The sequence below is a fragment of the Ovis canadensis genome, chromosome 24 (genome assembly GCF_042477335.2).
Source record: "Ovis canadensis isolate MfBH-ARS-UI-01 breed Bighorn chromosome 24, ARS-UI_OviCan_v2, whole genome shotgun sequence".
In the NCBI taxonomy this organism is placed as follows: Eukaryota; Metazoa; Chordata; class Mammalia; order Artiodactyla; family Bovidae; genus Ovis; species Ovis canadensis.
Genome location: NC_091268.1, coordinates 17,742,039 through 17,752,898, shown reverse-complemented (window position 1 = coordinate 17,752,898; position 10,860 = coordinate 17,742,039). Strand labels below are relative to the sequence as shown.

At 55.8% G+C, this 10,860-nt stretch overlaps 1 protein-coding gene across 8 annotated transcripts; it reads right to left on the bottom strand.

Moving 5' to 3' along the window:
• Nucleotides 1-1,510: 1,510 nt before the first annotated feature.
• LOC138428722 (interleukin-32-like) lies at nucleotides 1,511-9,712 on the bottom strand. 8 transcript variants are annotated; one of them, XM_069569508.1, is made up of 12 exons: nucleotides 9,347-9,491; nucleotides 8,835-9,183; nucleotides 6,678-6,732; nucleotides 6,343-6,443; nucleotides 5,856-5,920; nucleotides 4,865-4,965; nucleotides 4,704-4,745; nucleotides 4,069-4,107; nucleotides 3,871-3,927; nucleotides 3,490-3,516; nucleotides 3,255-3,314; nucleotides 1,511-2,766 (listed from the first exon to the last, which is right to left on the bottom strand). In XM_069569508.1, the coding sequence occupies exons 7-12, from the start codon at nucleotides 4,716-4,718 to the stop codon at nucleotides 2,452-2,454; spliced, it is 513 nt and encodes a 170-aa protein (XP_069425609.1). In that variant the 5' UTR covers nucleotides 4,719-4,745; nucleotides 4,865-4,965; nucleotides 5,856-5,920; nucleotides 6,343-6,443; nucleotides 6,678-6,732; nucleotides 8,835-9,183; nucleotides 9,347-9,491; the 3' UTR covers nucleotides 1,511-2,451. The 8 variants fall into 8 exon arrangements, with proteins under 8 accessions (XP_069425609.1, XP_069425611.1, XP_069425610.1 ...); XM_069569510.1 differs by lacking the exon at nucleotides 9,347-9,491 and adding an exon at nucleotides 6,128-6,260; XM_069569509.1 differs by lacking the exon at nucleotides 6,678-6,732.
• Nucleotides 9,713-10,860: the final 1,148 nt, after the last annotated feature.

Genomic DNA, 10,860 nt, shown 5'->3' with positions numbered 1-10,860 from the left:
AGCTCTGAGCCTGGGGCTGGGAGGTGCAGTGGTTTAGGTGTTGGGAGGAAGACAGGCCTACGGGAGCCCCCACATGTCACAGGTTTAGGTTTAAGACTCCTGCAAGACTCCTGGGAAGGACGTTTCCAGGAGAGAGGACAGGGCAGCTTAGAGACTGAGGAACTAGGAGAACCCACAGCATGGGGGGCGCTAGCAGTAAGGGATCTGACTGCTAATGAGGGAGATGAGAGCGACCCGGGTTTAGTGCCTGGGCTCGGAAGAGCCCCTGGAGAAGGAAATGCCACCCCACTCCAGTATCCTTGCCTGGGAAATCCCACGGACAGAGGGGCCTGGTGGGCCACATCCACGGGGCTGCAGAGGCGAACACGGCAGAGCGACATAGCGCAGCACAGCAAGGCGCGGTCATTTCCTGAGCCCCACCCATGTGCCAGGGAACGTGGTGGGGCCTTGAGGGCACCTGGCGTGAAACAGAGGGCCAGGGCTGCCCCGAAGGAAAAGGAGGGCATCCCAGGCAAAAGGAGCAGCATGTGCGGAAACCACGGCAGGAGAGAGAGGCGCTTGGCCAGCAGCCAAGGACTATTGCCCAGGGGAGGAGATGCTGAGCAGCGTCCTGCGGATTAGCCGAGTCTGACAGGTCAGTGAGGGCCTTAGGTGCTCAGGTGTGTCCCACTCTGTGCCACCCCGTGGACTGTAGGCTGCCAGGCTCCTTTCGCCTCTCACTGCATTCTTTCTGAGCTGAGATATAAAGGACCAGAGTTCCTCAGATCCCTTGAAATACCACCTAACAGTTTCAAATGGAAATCCTATGCTAAATGGAGTACATTGGGAGAATGGCATTGAAACATGTATACTATCACGTAAGAAACGAAGTGCCAGTCTATGTTTGATACAGGATACAGGATGCTTGGGGCTGGTGCATGGGGATGATCCAGAGAAATGATATGGGGTGGGAGGTTGGAGGGGGATTCAGGATTGGGAGCTTGTATACACCCGTGGTGGATTCATGTCAATATATAGCAAAACCAATACAGTATTGTAAAGTAAAAATAAAATTTAAAAAAATAAAACAAAAATATATTTTTAAAAAATGGAGTACAAAACATCTTCTTATCCCACTAAAAACTGCTGTCTGTAATTTGCATATGCTAGTTAAAGCTCAAAGACGTGAGATGACTGATATTTACATAAGTAATACTTCCTTATTTCAGAATTCTCCATAGGAAGAAAGAAACTTGTGCCTAGAATCCTTGGATTTACACCTATTCCATTCAGATCACTCCCTCCTGCACCATGGAGGCCTCTTCCCTCCATATTTTTATGGGATTTTGTTCTGTTACCTCCCGAGTTTATACTGTACAAGCACATATCACATACCATTGCTCAAAAACGGAAACATTTCTTTGGAGGGAAATGTTTAGAAAATGTATTTCATGTAACTTACATTGAAATGGAGAAAAGATTTAATCTAAAACCAACAATAAGAACTATAAAATACAAACTCATATTGACATTGAAATGGGGAAGAAATTTAACCTTAAAGAAATAAAACCTTACTACTTATATCAACTGAGTAACCTCACCATTGAGGGAAGTAGTATATCAGATGGAAGGTCATTATGTAAAAAGATAAAAAGGAAATAGTCAAGTGGACATTTAGCACAGGGTCACCGGAGAACGCAGGGGCAAGTGTGAGAGACTTGAATACTGATGGGGAGGTGAGGCAGGGCCAGGGCCAGGAAGCCAAGGCTGCTCAGGGCCTGGCAGTGGGCGGCTCCTGGCAGCAGGGAACTCAGGCCAGAGGTAGGCCTTCCAGTGTCAGGCCTGCCAGAGGGACCCCCTGGAAGTGAGGGGGAGGGTGTGGCTGGAATGGGTTTCTGCCACAAGGAACTCCCAGACAGGCTGCTGTCCTCCCCACACAGGAAGGCTCAGGCCCAGGAGACAGGGAGAGCCTTCCTCAGGGCTCCTGCCCTGCTGGGGCCTGAGCTGACAGTGAGCTCGGTCCCCTAGGATGATGAGGGCACTAAGATGCTAGTGTCAGGGTCAAGGTCCACCACTGCCTCCTCCTGTGAGACCCACAGCCGGCCCTCAGGTGACTCCCTCACTGAGAATCAGCTCAGCGCCCCATCTGACAGGGTCCTGAGAGACAGGCAGAGACACCGAGGCGCCTGAGCCACGGAAGGCCCCTTGGTCCTTGGGGCCCCGGGCTTCTAAGCCTCTCCCACATCCCTGGGTCAGCAGAGCATCCCGTCCCTGACAGACAGGTCAGACCTGGAGAAGGGAAACCTGGCCTGATGCTGTGGTGTCGTCCCTGCAGGACAGGAGGTGAGGGCAGTTAAAGGATGGGTCAAGGGTGAGCAGGAGGGTAAAGGTCGCTTCAGAAGATGGTTCAGCAAGGGCATCATGCAGGGCCTTCTGGATGAGGTGGAGTTCCTCCAGAACCACCTGGGGCTCCTAGACCTGAATGACGTTTCTGAAGAGTTGCCCCACAGAGGAGCAGAAATCCGTCAGCACTCCCCAGACGGCCTTCACCGCACTGCAGACGGCCTCCAGGCAGGCCGCCGCCTTCTCCTGCAGCCAGGTCAGCACATCCCAACACCTCTGCTGGAGACGCCGCAGCATGCCTTGAAACCGCCGCAGGGCTCTGGCCCAGATGCTCTCTTCTGGGTTCTGGACCTCCAGACAGGCAGTGACTGAGGGTCTCTGGATTCTGCGGCGTACTTCTTGCCGTACTTGCTGAAGCAAGGGACTGGACTCCTGCAGGGATTCCTGCAGGGATGGGGACCTCTCAGGGACCCGCCCAGGGTGAGGAAGACCCCATTCCTTCCTGACCTGACCGAGACCTCCCAGACCTTGGGAGAAGCTGGGACTCAGAAGCCCAGCCTAGCCCTACCCGAACTGCCTGCCTTCAGTCCAACAGCTCCACAGACAAGAGGACTTCTCCCAGACACTGGGCCTGGTACCTTGGTTCCCTCGAAGAAGGAACGGTGGTGCTTGGATGTACCTGCCTGTAGGTGGTCGGCCTCTGAACCCAGCACCAGGCCCACGTGGCTCAGAGCTGGAAGCTGAGTCCAGGGCTCTGGCCACCGTGCGCTGAGTGGGGAGGCTGATGTCCACAAGGCTGCACCACCTAAGATTTCAGGGACCCCCTCTTCATCCCCCACTCCAGGGAGCTCTGTGCACACGCAGCAGCCCCAAGGACAAGAGAGACCAGTGGGGAGGGGAAGGAAGGCGCTGAGACAGTGGCTCCAACTCACGGGAAAGTTCTCTTGAATGTGATCTTCCATGAATTCACAGACATCCTTGCTGAGTTCCTCCTGGGGAGAGGAAGTGTGCAGTCTGCACTCCTGCCTCGCTGCTGAGGTCAGTGCTCCCCACTGTGGCCTCCCGTGCATCCAGGTGAGTCTGAAGAGAGCCAGGGCCCCAGACCCCATACCCTGGCTGATCCAACTCTGAGGACTACCCTTAGCAGGGGGCAAGGTCCAAACTCACCTCCATCTCTGCTAGGGCTGCCTCCATCTGGTGGGGAAAAAACACTCTGTTTAAAACACCCCCACCCTCTTTCACTTTCACCCTGAATCCCAAGCCCCAGCTAGTTCTCATCTCTGCTCAGTCACCCCAATAACTAACCCTCAACCTGGGGACCATGCTCTGGCATCCCTGCCCTGCCCTCGTCGCCCTGTGGTCTGGAAGCCGCCCTCAGCATCCCTGGCCTCCATATCTCCTCCCTGTACACTCACCTGCCACACAGGTGTGCGTTTGTCCAGTGTAAGGACTGGGCGCTGAGCTGTGACCCTCACCATCACCGTGACTGTGAACCCACCCCTCCTCCCTCACACTGGGGAGGGTCGGGGGTGGGGCGCACTGACCCACCTGTGCTTCTTCTGGTTCATTTCCCATCCTATCACAGTAATGATCCACAGAGCGGTGCTGTGAACAGAGATGGACTTGAGTAAAAGAAGCTCGGTTCTTCTCCCTGGGGGGCCCCAAGTGGCCCAGATCATTCTCGGCATCACCCAGCAGAACCCAGGCCTCCCGAGCCCCAGCTATTCATGGGGATGAGCTTCTTACCAGCATGCTCCTCAGAGAAGCCTGGTCATAATGGACTCCCTGTGGAGGTAACAGTGAACCTCAGTTTCTGGTCTTGTAACCACGGAGACCTGTTTTACAGAACCACCCCTGGACCGAGGAGGACCCTTGCCCTGGAATAGGCGGTCCACCTGGTTCCCAGATGCCTAGCCCTCTGTGGTCCCGCTGACAGCTGACCAGGGAGGAAATGGCGACGTCCTCTCCTGTTGAGGCACTAACGGTGACAGCGGCCAGCCTTCCCGGCCTCTGACCCTGCAGCGGAACGTTCGACCAGCATCATTGTGAGACTGGGCACTTTGATGTCACGGGTCCCTTGTTTTGACGCTCTGCCTCCCCCGTGGGAAGGAAATGGCAACCCGCTGCAGTATCTCTGCCTGGAGAAGCCCATGGACAGGGGAGCCTGGTGGGCTACAGTTCCCGGGTTCGCAAAGAGTCGGACACCACTGAGCTACTCAACTTTCACTTTCCCTGTGGCCACCACAGCGCCCAGGGAGGGTGGGACAGAGGCTGCTGTGCACAGAGCAGTCAGCAGGGCTGGGGCTGAGCCGGTGGGAGCCGGGACAGGCGGCAACTGAGACCACAGGGCCACTCTCCCCTGGTCTCTCCTCGTCACTCACCTTAGCGAAGCCCATGGTGGATTAGGGTCCTCCCGCTGGGACCTGGTGCAGGAAGAGTGGGAGGAAAAGTGCTTCAGTGACGCGGGCTCACCCACCACCCTGGAGGGTCCTCTGCCTGCAGGTCTCCCCACCCCCACACCGGGCTCCCCAGAGCCCCTCACCTGAGATCCTGCAGCCAGAGCTCCAGCTGAGCACTGCCTGGCTGCCTGCTGAGCCCCAGCGACTTAAGAGCCGGCCAGGGAGGGGCGGAGAGGGTGGAGCCCTGCTGGGGGAGGGGGCAGGGTCGGTTGGCTGTGTTTGAGACAGAAACTGAGACAGAAATAGAAGCAGAAACCGAGGAGGGAGGGGGGAGTCAGAAGGAGGGGATGACGTGGAGCCAGAGGTCCGAAGGGCTGGGGCGGAGAGGGCGTGTCCCTTACACTCAGGGTCCAGGGGTCAGGGTCTCTCCTCCCTGAGCTGGGTTGGGATCTCTGAGCCCAGCTTGCGCCATACCCCCCCACCATTGGTTCGAGCACAGGGAGGGACCAGGGAAAGTCCAGACTTGGACTTGAGGAAGCTTCGGGGGGAGCTGACCAGGGCCCTTGAACAGACTGCACCCCACTTCACATCCAGAGAAGCTTCTGTAGCCGCCCTGCCCTCAGGAAGTCACAGGACCTGCAGGGCCCTGGGGTGGAGACTCTCCCCGGGCCCCGGCATCCAGGGCAGGGGCCAGGCCTGATTGCCTGACACACAGGATGGGGCCCAGGAGGGTCTGAAGGGAGCCTTGCTGACCAACTGACCCCAATGACCAGGATCTCCTGAGCCCCATGGGGGGGCCTTCTGTCCCAAGCTACAGTGGCAGGAGTCTCCCTGGCCCTGGCCTTCCCCACAGGGCTTGACTCTCACAGCCTGGCCCACCTCCCCCTGAGACCACAGCCCCTCACAGCCCAACATAGCACGGCCTTGTGTATGTCTTAGAGACCCAGGGCCGCCATAACAAAGAGCCACAGACCTGGGTCTCAGCAATACACTTTGGTTCTCTCCCAGTGCAGCCAAGGCTCACTCTGTGTGTGTGTGGGTGTGTGTGGGTGTGTGTGTGTGTGTGTGTGTGTGTGTGTTGTGGGGGAAAGACAGCTGTTAGAGCCAACTGTGGGCAAGGCCAACCAGTCTCACCCTGGAGCGATTTCTCCTCTCGAGTCTACCCCCTTGATCAGTACAATATCCTCCAGCGTATTCACCTGTTTAATTAAAATTGAATAAAACTTAAAACCCCAGATGTTAGAGTAAAACAGGAAACCTGTTCGTGCGGAACGTTGGTAACTAATTCACACTGAAAATGCTAGCAGCTGATTAATTCAAACTGAAAAACGAAACCTGCCTGCAGGTAAGTTGGGTTGACCATGGAGGATTCCTAACAACCCATAGGAGCGTGCCTGGTAGCTCACCTGGTAAAGAATCTGCCTGCAATGCAGGAGACCTGGATTGGATTCCTGGGTCGGGAAGACCCCCTGGAGAAGGGATAAGCTACCCCCTCCAGTATTCTTGGGCTTCCCTGGTGGTGCAGTCGGTGGCTCCCGCCTATACAGGAGACTTGGGTTCAATTCCTGGGTTGGGCAGATCCTCTGCAGAAGGCGATGACAACCCACTGCAGGAGTTTTACCTGGAGAATCCGCATGAATAGAGAAGCCGGTGGGCTACAATCATGGGGTCAGGAAGAATCAGACATGACTGAGCGACGAAGTACACACAGCGCAGTGGAGCCTAGATGTTGAAATCAAGGTGTTAGCAAGTTTAGTTCCTCTGAGAGCCCTGAGGGAAGCATGATTTCCAGGCTTGTCTCCTAGGTGTGTAGACAGCTGTCTCTATGTCTAAGTGGAGCCAACCTTAGACAAGTATCTGTCTCCTAATTCCCCATTTTCATAAGGTCACCAGTCATAATGGATTAGGGCCCACCCTAAAGACCTCATTTTAACTTGATTCCCCATAAAGACCCACCTCCAGGTAAGGTGACATTCCAAGGTGCTGGTGGTTTGAACTTCAGCATAGGAATCTGGGGAAAGACGAGTCAACCTCTAATATCCTTGTGCAGGAGCCAGGCTCTGTAAGGGGCTATCAGTGTGGGCCCCAGAGGGACAGACCTACAAAACTCACTCCTCGGGGAAAGTCTCTCTTGGGTTCACCAGACCCCAGCCGGCATCCTCTGCCCCTTCGTAGCCCATTCAATTGTCTGAGACCGCCTTTCCACACCCAGGAAAACCAGATCCTTCCCTGAGCCTCCTATGAATTCCAGGCCAGGAGGGAGACAGGGAGCTGATCCTGTTTCAGCTGCAAGTCACATTTCCAGGTCTCCTTTCCAGAAACCTGGCCCCTAAGAGGGGATGCTCAGCCCCTCCATGCCTTTCTCCAGAGTACAATCATCTGAAGGCATTTTATGTTTCATTGCGGACTCAGCCCTTTTCTTCACAATTTTGGTTGACATATAATTCTCATACCAGACAATTCACCCAGGAAAGGGCCCAGTTCAATGCAGAAACCTATTCAACCATCACCACAATTAATTTCAGAATACTTTCCATCACCTTGTCAGGCGAGTGTATGTTCCCCGGTTCTGTCTCGTCACAACAAAGATTTGGAGTGACGGACATTAAAGCCCTCGGCGCAGCACAGCTCTCGGCTCTTGTGTAATAGCTCTTAGACAAATCAGTGTGACAGCTCTCTTTTATTTAGAAAATAGCAGGAAAATCCATCCCCGAGGCGTGAGGGCATGCCCACCTGAAGACGCGAAGGGAAGAGAGTGGGGGAGCGCAGCAGCGCGCAAGAGAGAGACCCCTCAGGCCCTTTGGCTCCTCTCCTCATGTGTCTTTTCCTCCCCCCGGGCCTGCCCTGTGTAAGCGGGGCAGCCAGGAGTGCTGTTTGCTCCACCTGAGGTCCTCACTCCGCTCCTCAGACCTTCCCTTGCTGTTTTCGCTGGCTTCTCCCTTCCTTGTCTTTTAGCCACCGCCATTCTGGGCTCCTCTTTCCTATTCTAACTACCTAACAACCACAAGCAGCCATTCTCCACCCCTAAGCCATCGTCCTCCAGGGCCCACTACCAAGCCACCCCTAAGTCTGCTTTTAACATTTTGAGGTACCACTGGACTATTTCCCAAGGTCATAAAACCACTGCACATTGCCAGCACCAGTATATCACAGTTCTAATTTCTCTGATCCTCATCAGCCTTATGATCACAACTTTTTGATTCTGGGCATCCTAGTGGGCATGAAGAGGTATCTCACTCTGATTTTTATTTGCATTTCCCCAGAGACAAATGATGTTGAGCATCCCTTCATATGTGTGTGGACCACGTTTATAGATTTCTTGGAGAAATGTATACACTGATCCTCAGCACTTTTTTTAAACTGGGTTATTTGTCTTTTTAAGTTGTCAGAAGAGTTTTCTGTTCTGTATTCCAATCCCTTATCAGATACATTGTTTGCAAAATTTTTGTTCCCATCTGTGGTTGTCTTTTCATTTTTCTGATGGCTTACTTTGAAACAGAAAAGCTTTTACATTGTTTCTTGGGACTGTTTTGTTCATTTCAGTCACTCAGTCATGTCCAACTCTTTGCGACCCCATGGGCTGCAGCATGCCAGGCTTTCCTGTCCATCACCAACTCCTGGAACTGTACTATTCTTTAATGATATAATTCAAAAAGATTATAATTCTTTAACTGCTATAATTCAATGTGATGTGGCATTTTTGTGAAGCAGACTTCATGAAGCCTGAGAGGCGGGAGAAGCTCAGGTGTGGAGGTGGGAGAGGTGTTTTAGGAGCAGGAGGCTGTCCTACTGCATGTGGGCGGCTCTGGTACCAGCGTGCTGACCAGAACCAAGGATGGGCCACAGGGGCCGTCTCAGGAGCATCACCCACCTGTGAACCACGGATGTCACCCCGGACTTGGGACACATGCTCAGGGGTGGTCTCAGAGCTGGGTTTGGGACCCCACCAATGTGCTTCGATTGGCATTTCGTGGAGTCAGGACAGGAAGAGAAACATTAGAGCAGAGCTGGAGAGCTGGCTCAGTAAGGGGAGATGGGGCTGTCCTGTAAACAGCCAAGCACTTGGGAGAGCTGCTGTTGGCAGGTGGGGCGGGGCTGCAGGAATTCACCCACCTGAGCTCCTGTAAAGGCCAGGTGTTCCCCGAAAAGGAGCGTCGGCGGGGTCATGGCTAGGGGCAGGGGAGGAAGGCCCAGGAGGCCGCACTCAGGGCATTCAGTTCCAAGGCCAGCCCTGCTGTCTCCGCCCTCCTGGACTTTCCTCCACCGGCAGCCTGATCCCACACTGACAGTCGCAGTCTCTGGGCTTAAGGGTCGCTCTGAGGGGTCTGGGGGCACGAGGGCCCACACTGGGGGCAGGGTAGTCCAGGAACTTGGGCCCCTGGGTTGGGGGAGTCTGGCTCGGCTTTGATGCTGACTTTGTGTAAGCGCCAGTAGTGGACGACCTTGAAGAACTAGGTGTCACCTGCGGGGAGGGAGAGGTTTGAGGGGCTGGTCCACGCCTGCCCATCCTCCAAACCCCTCTCTCTGCACCGCTTTTCCTCCAACCCCGGGCTCTGCAGGTCCCGCCACCCCACGGCCCCCTGGCCCCGCATCGCCCGGCCCCCCAGGAGCGCGAGCTCTCCCACCCGTGTTGCTGACGGTGACATCGTCGGGGGCCGGCGGCGCGCCCTCCCAGAGGCTCAGGTCGCGCGGGTAGCCGGGGTCCTGGCGCGCAGCAGCCTGGTCCTACTGCCAGTACTGCCGCCCCCGGATCAGGAAGGTCTTCCGGTTGAGCCGCCAGGAGACGCGGCGTCCACCTCCGCCCCGGGGGCAGCCCCAGCTCGGTGAGCGGGCGCGCGGCGCCCTCTAGCAGCCGGTCCTGGAACGACCAGAACTGCGGGCCTGAGGGCGGGGCGGGGGCCGGTGAGCCGCGCTGCGCATTCCCCGCGCTAGCCACCCCTGCTACTGCTGCTAGGTCGCTTCAGTCGTGTCCAACTCTCTGCGACCCATAGACAGCAGCCCACCAGGCTCCCTTGTCCCTGGGATTCTCCAGGCAAGACCACTGGAGTGGTTGCCATTTCCTTCTCCAATGACTGAAAGTGGAAAATGAAAGTGAAGCGGCCCAGTCGTGTCCGACTTTTTGGGACCCCACGGACTGCAGCCTACCAGAGTCCTCGGTCCATGGAATTTTCCAGGCAAGAGTACTGGAGTGGGGTGCCATCGCCTTCTCCGCAAAAGAAGAGAATCCGGCACTGATTTAGATCCTGAATTCTGTGATGAGATGCGGTGAGGGGTGGTCAATAGGTGGCCCAGGTCCCACCCACTCATCACCCAGAACGGTGAGGAAGCAGTGAGCCCGGACTGAGAGGGGCCAGTCCGCAGTCGCCCCCCAGCATCAACTGATGGAAGCCAAGCAGTTCCTGAGAGGACGGCAGACGCTCAGGTGTGGAGGAGCACAGAGGTGTTTCAGATGCACGAGGGTGTCCCCCTGAAAGTGGGCAGTTCTGGTTCCGGTGTGCTGACCGGAAAGAAGGTACACGCCAGCCGACTGTGTAGCATCATCTATATGTGACTAGTGATGTCACCCAGGACTTGGGGCACAGCGATCAGGGGTGGTCTCAGGGCTGATTTGGGGTTCCCAGCAATGTGGGTTGATTGGATTTCACAGAAGCAGGACAGGGTGACAAACATTCCAGAGGGCCCGGAGAGGCAGGCTGGGGTTCAGCGTCCTGGGGGTGGACGGTGGGGCCCGTCCTTAAAGAACCAAACAGGTTGGCACAGTTGCTGACAGGAGGGCACTGGGCTGCCTGGCATACAGACAGGGGCCTTCAGCAGGGAATGAAGGCCGTCTGGGCGATAAGCCCTCTGGGGACCCCTCAATTCAAAGCGAAGGGGCAGATGTCTCCCTGCCCTGGGCTGCCCCACAGGGCTTGTCCCTCCCAGCCTGGCCAGCCTCCTTGCTGAGGCAACAGCCTCTCTCAGCCCAGCACCTCCATGGCCTTCTCGTATGTCTTCCAGGCCCAGGGCCACCATAACAAAGAACCACAGGCCCGTGTATCAACAACACACATTTATTCTCTCTCAGTGGAGCCTAGAAGTTGAGGTCAAGGTGTCAGCAGGTATGGATCCTCTGAGAGCCCCGAGGGAAGCCTGTGTTCCA

Excerpts from the sequence above, each read along its gene's own strand:
- LOC138428722 (XM_069569504.1), bottom strand. The coding sequence starts at position 8,688 with ATGCCAATCGAAGCACATTGGTGGGGTCCCAAACCCAGCTCTGAGACC. Across the intron at positions 3,315-3,489 it reads CAGCCCTAGCAGAGATGGAG|GAGGAACTCAGCAAGGATGT; the intron begins GTGAGTTTGGAC and ends TCCTCTCCCCAG. Across the intron at positions 2,767-3,254 it reads ACATTCAAGAGAACTTTCCC|GAATCCCTGCAGGAGTCCAG; the intron begins GTGAGTTGGAGC and ends CCATCCCTGCAG.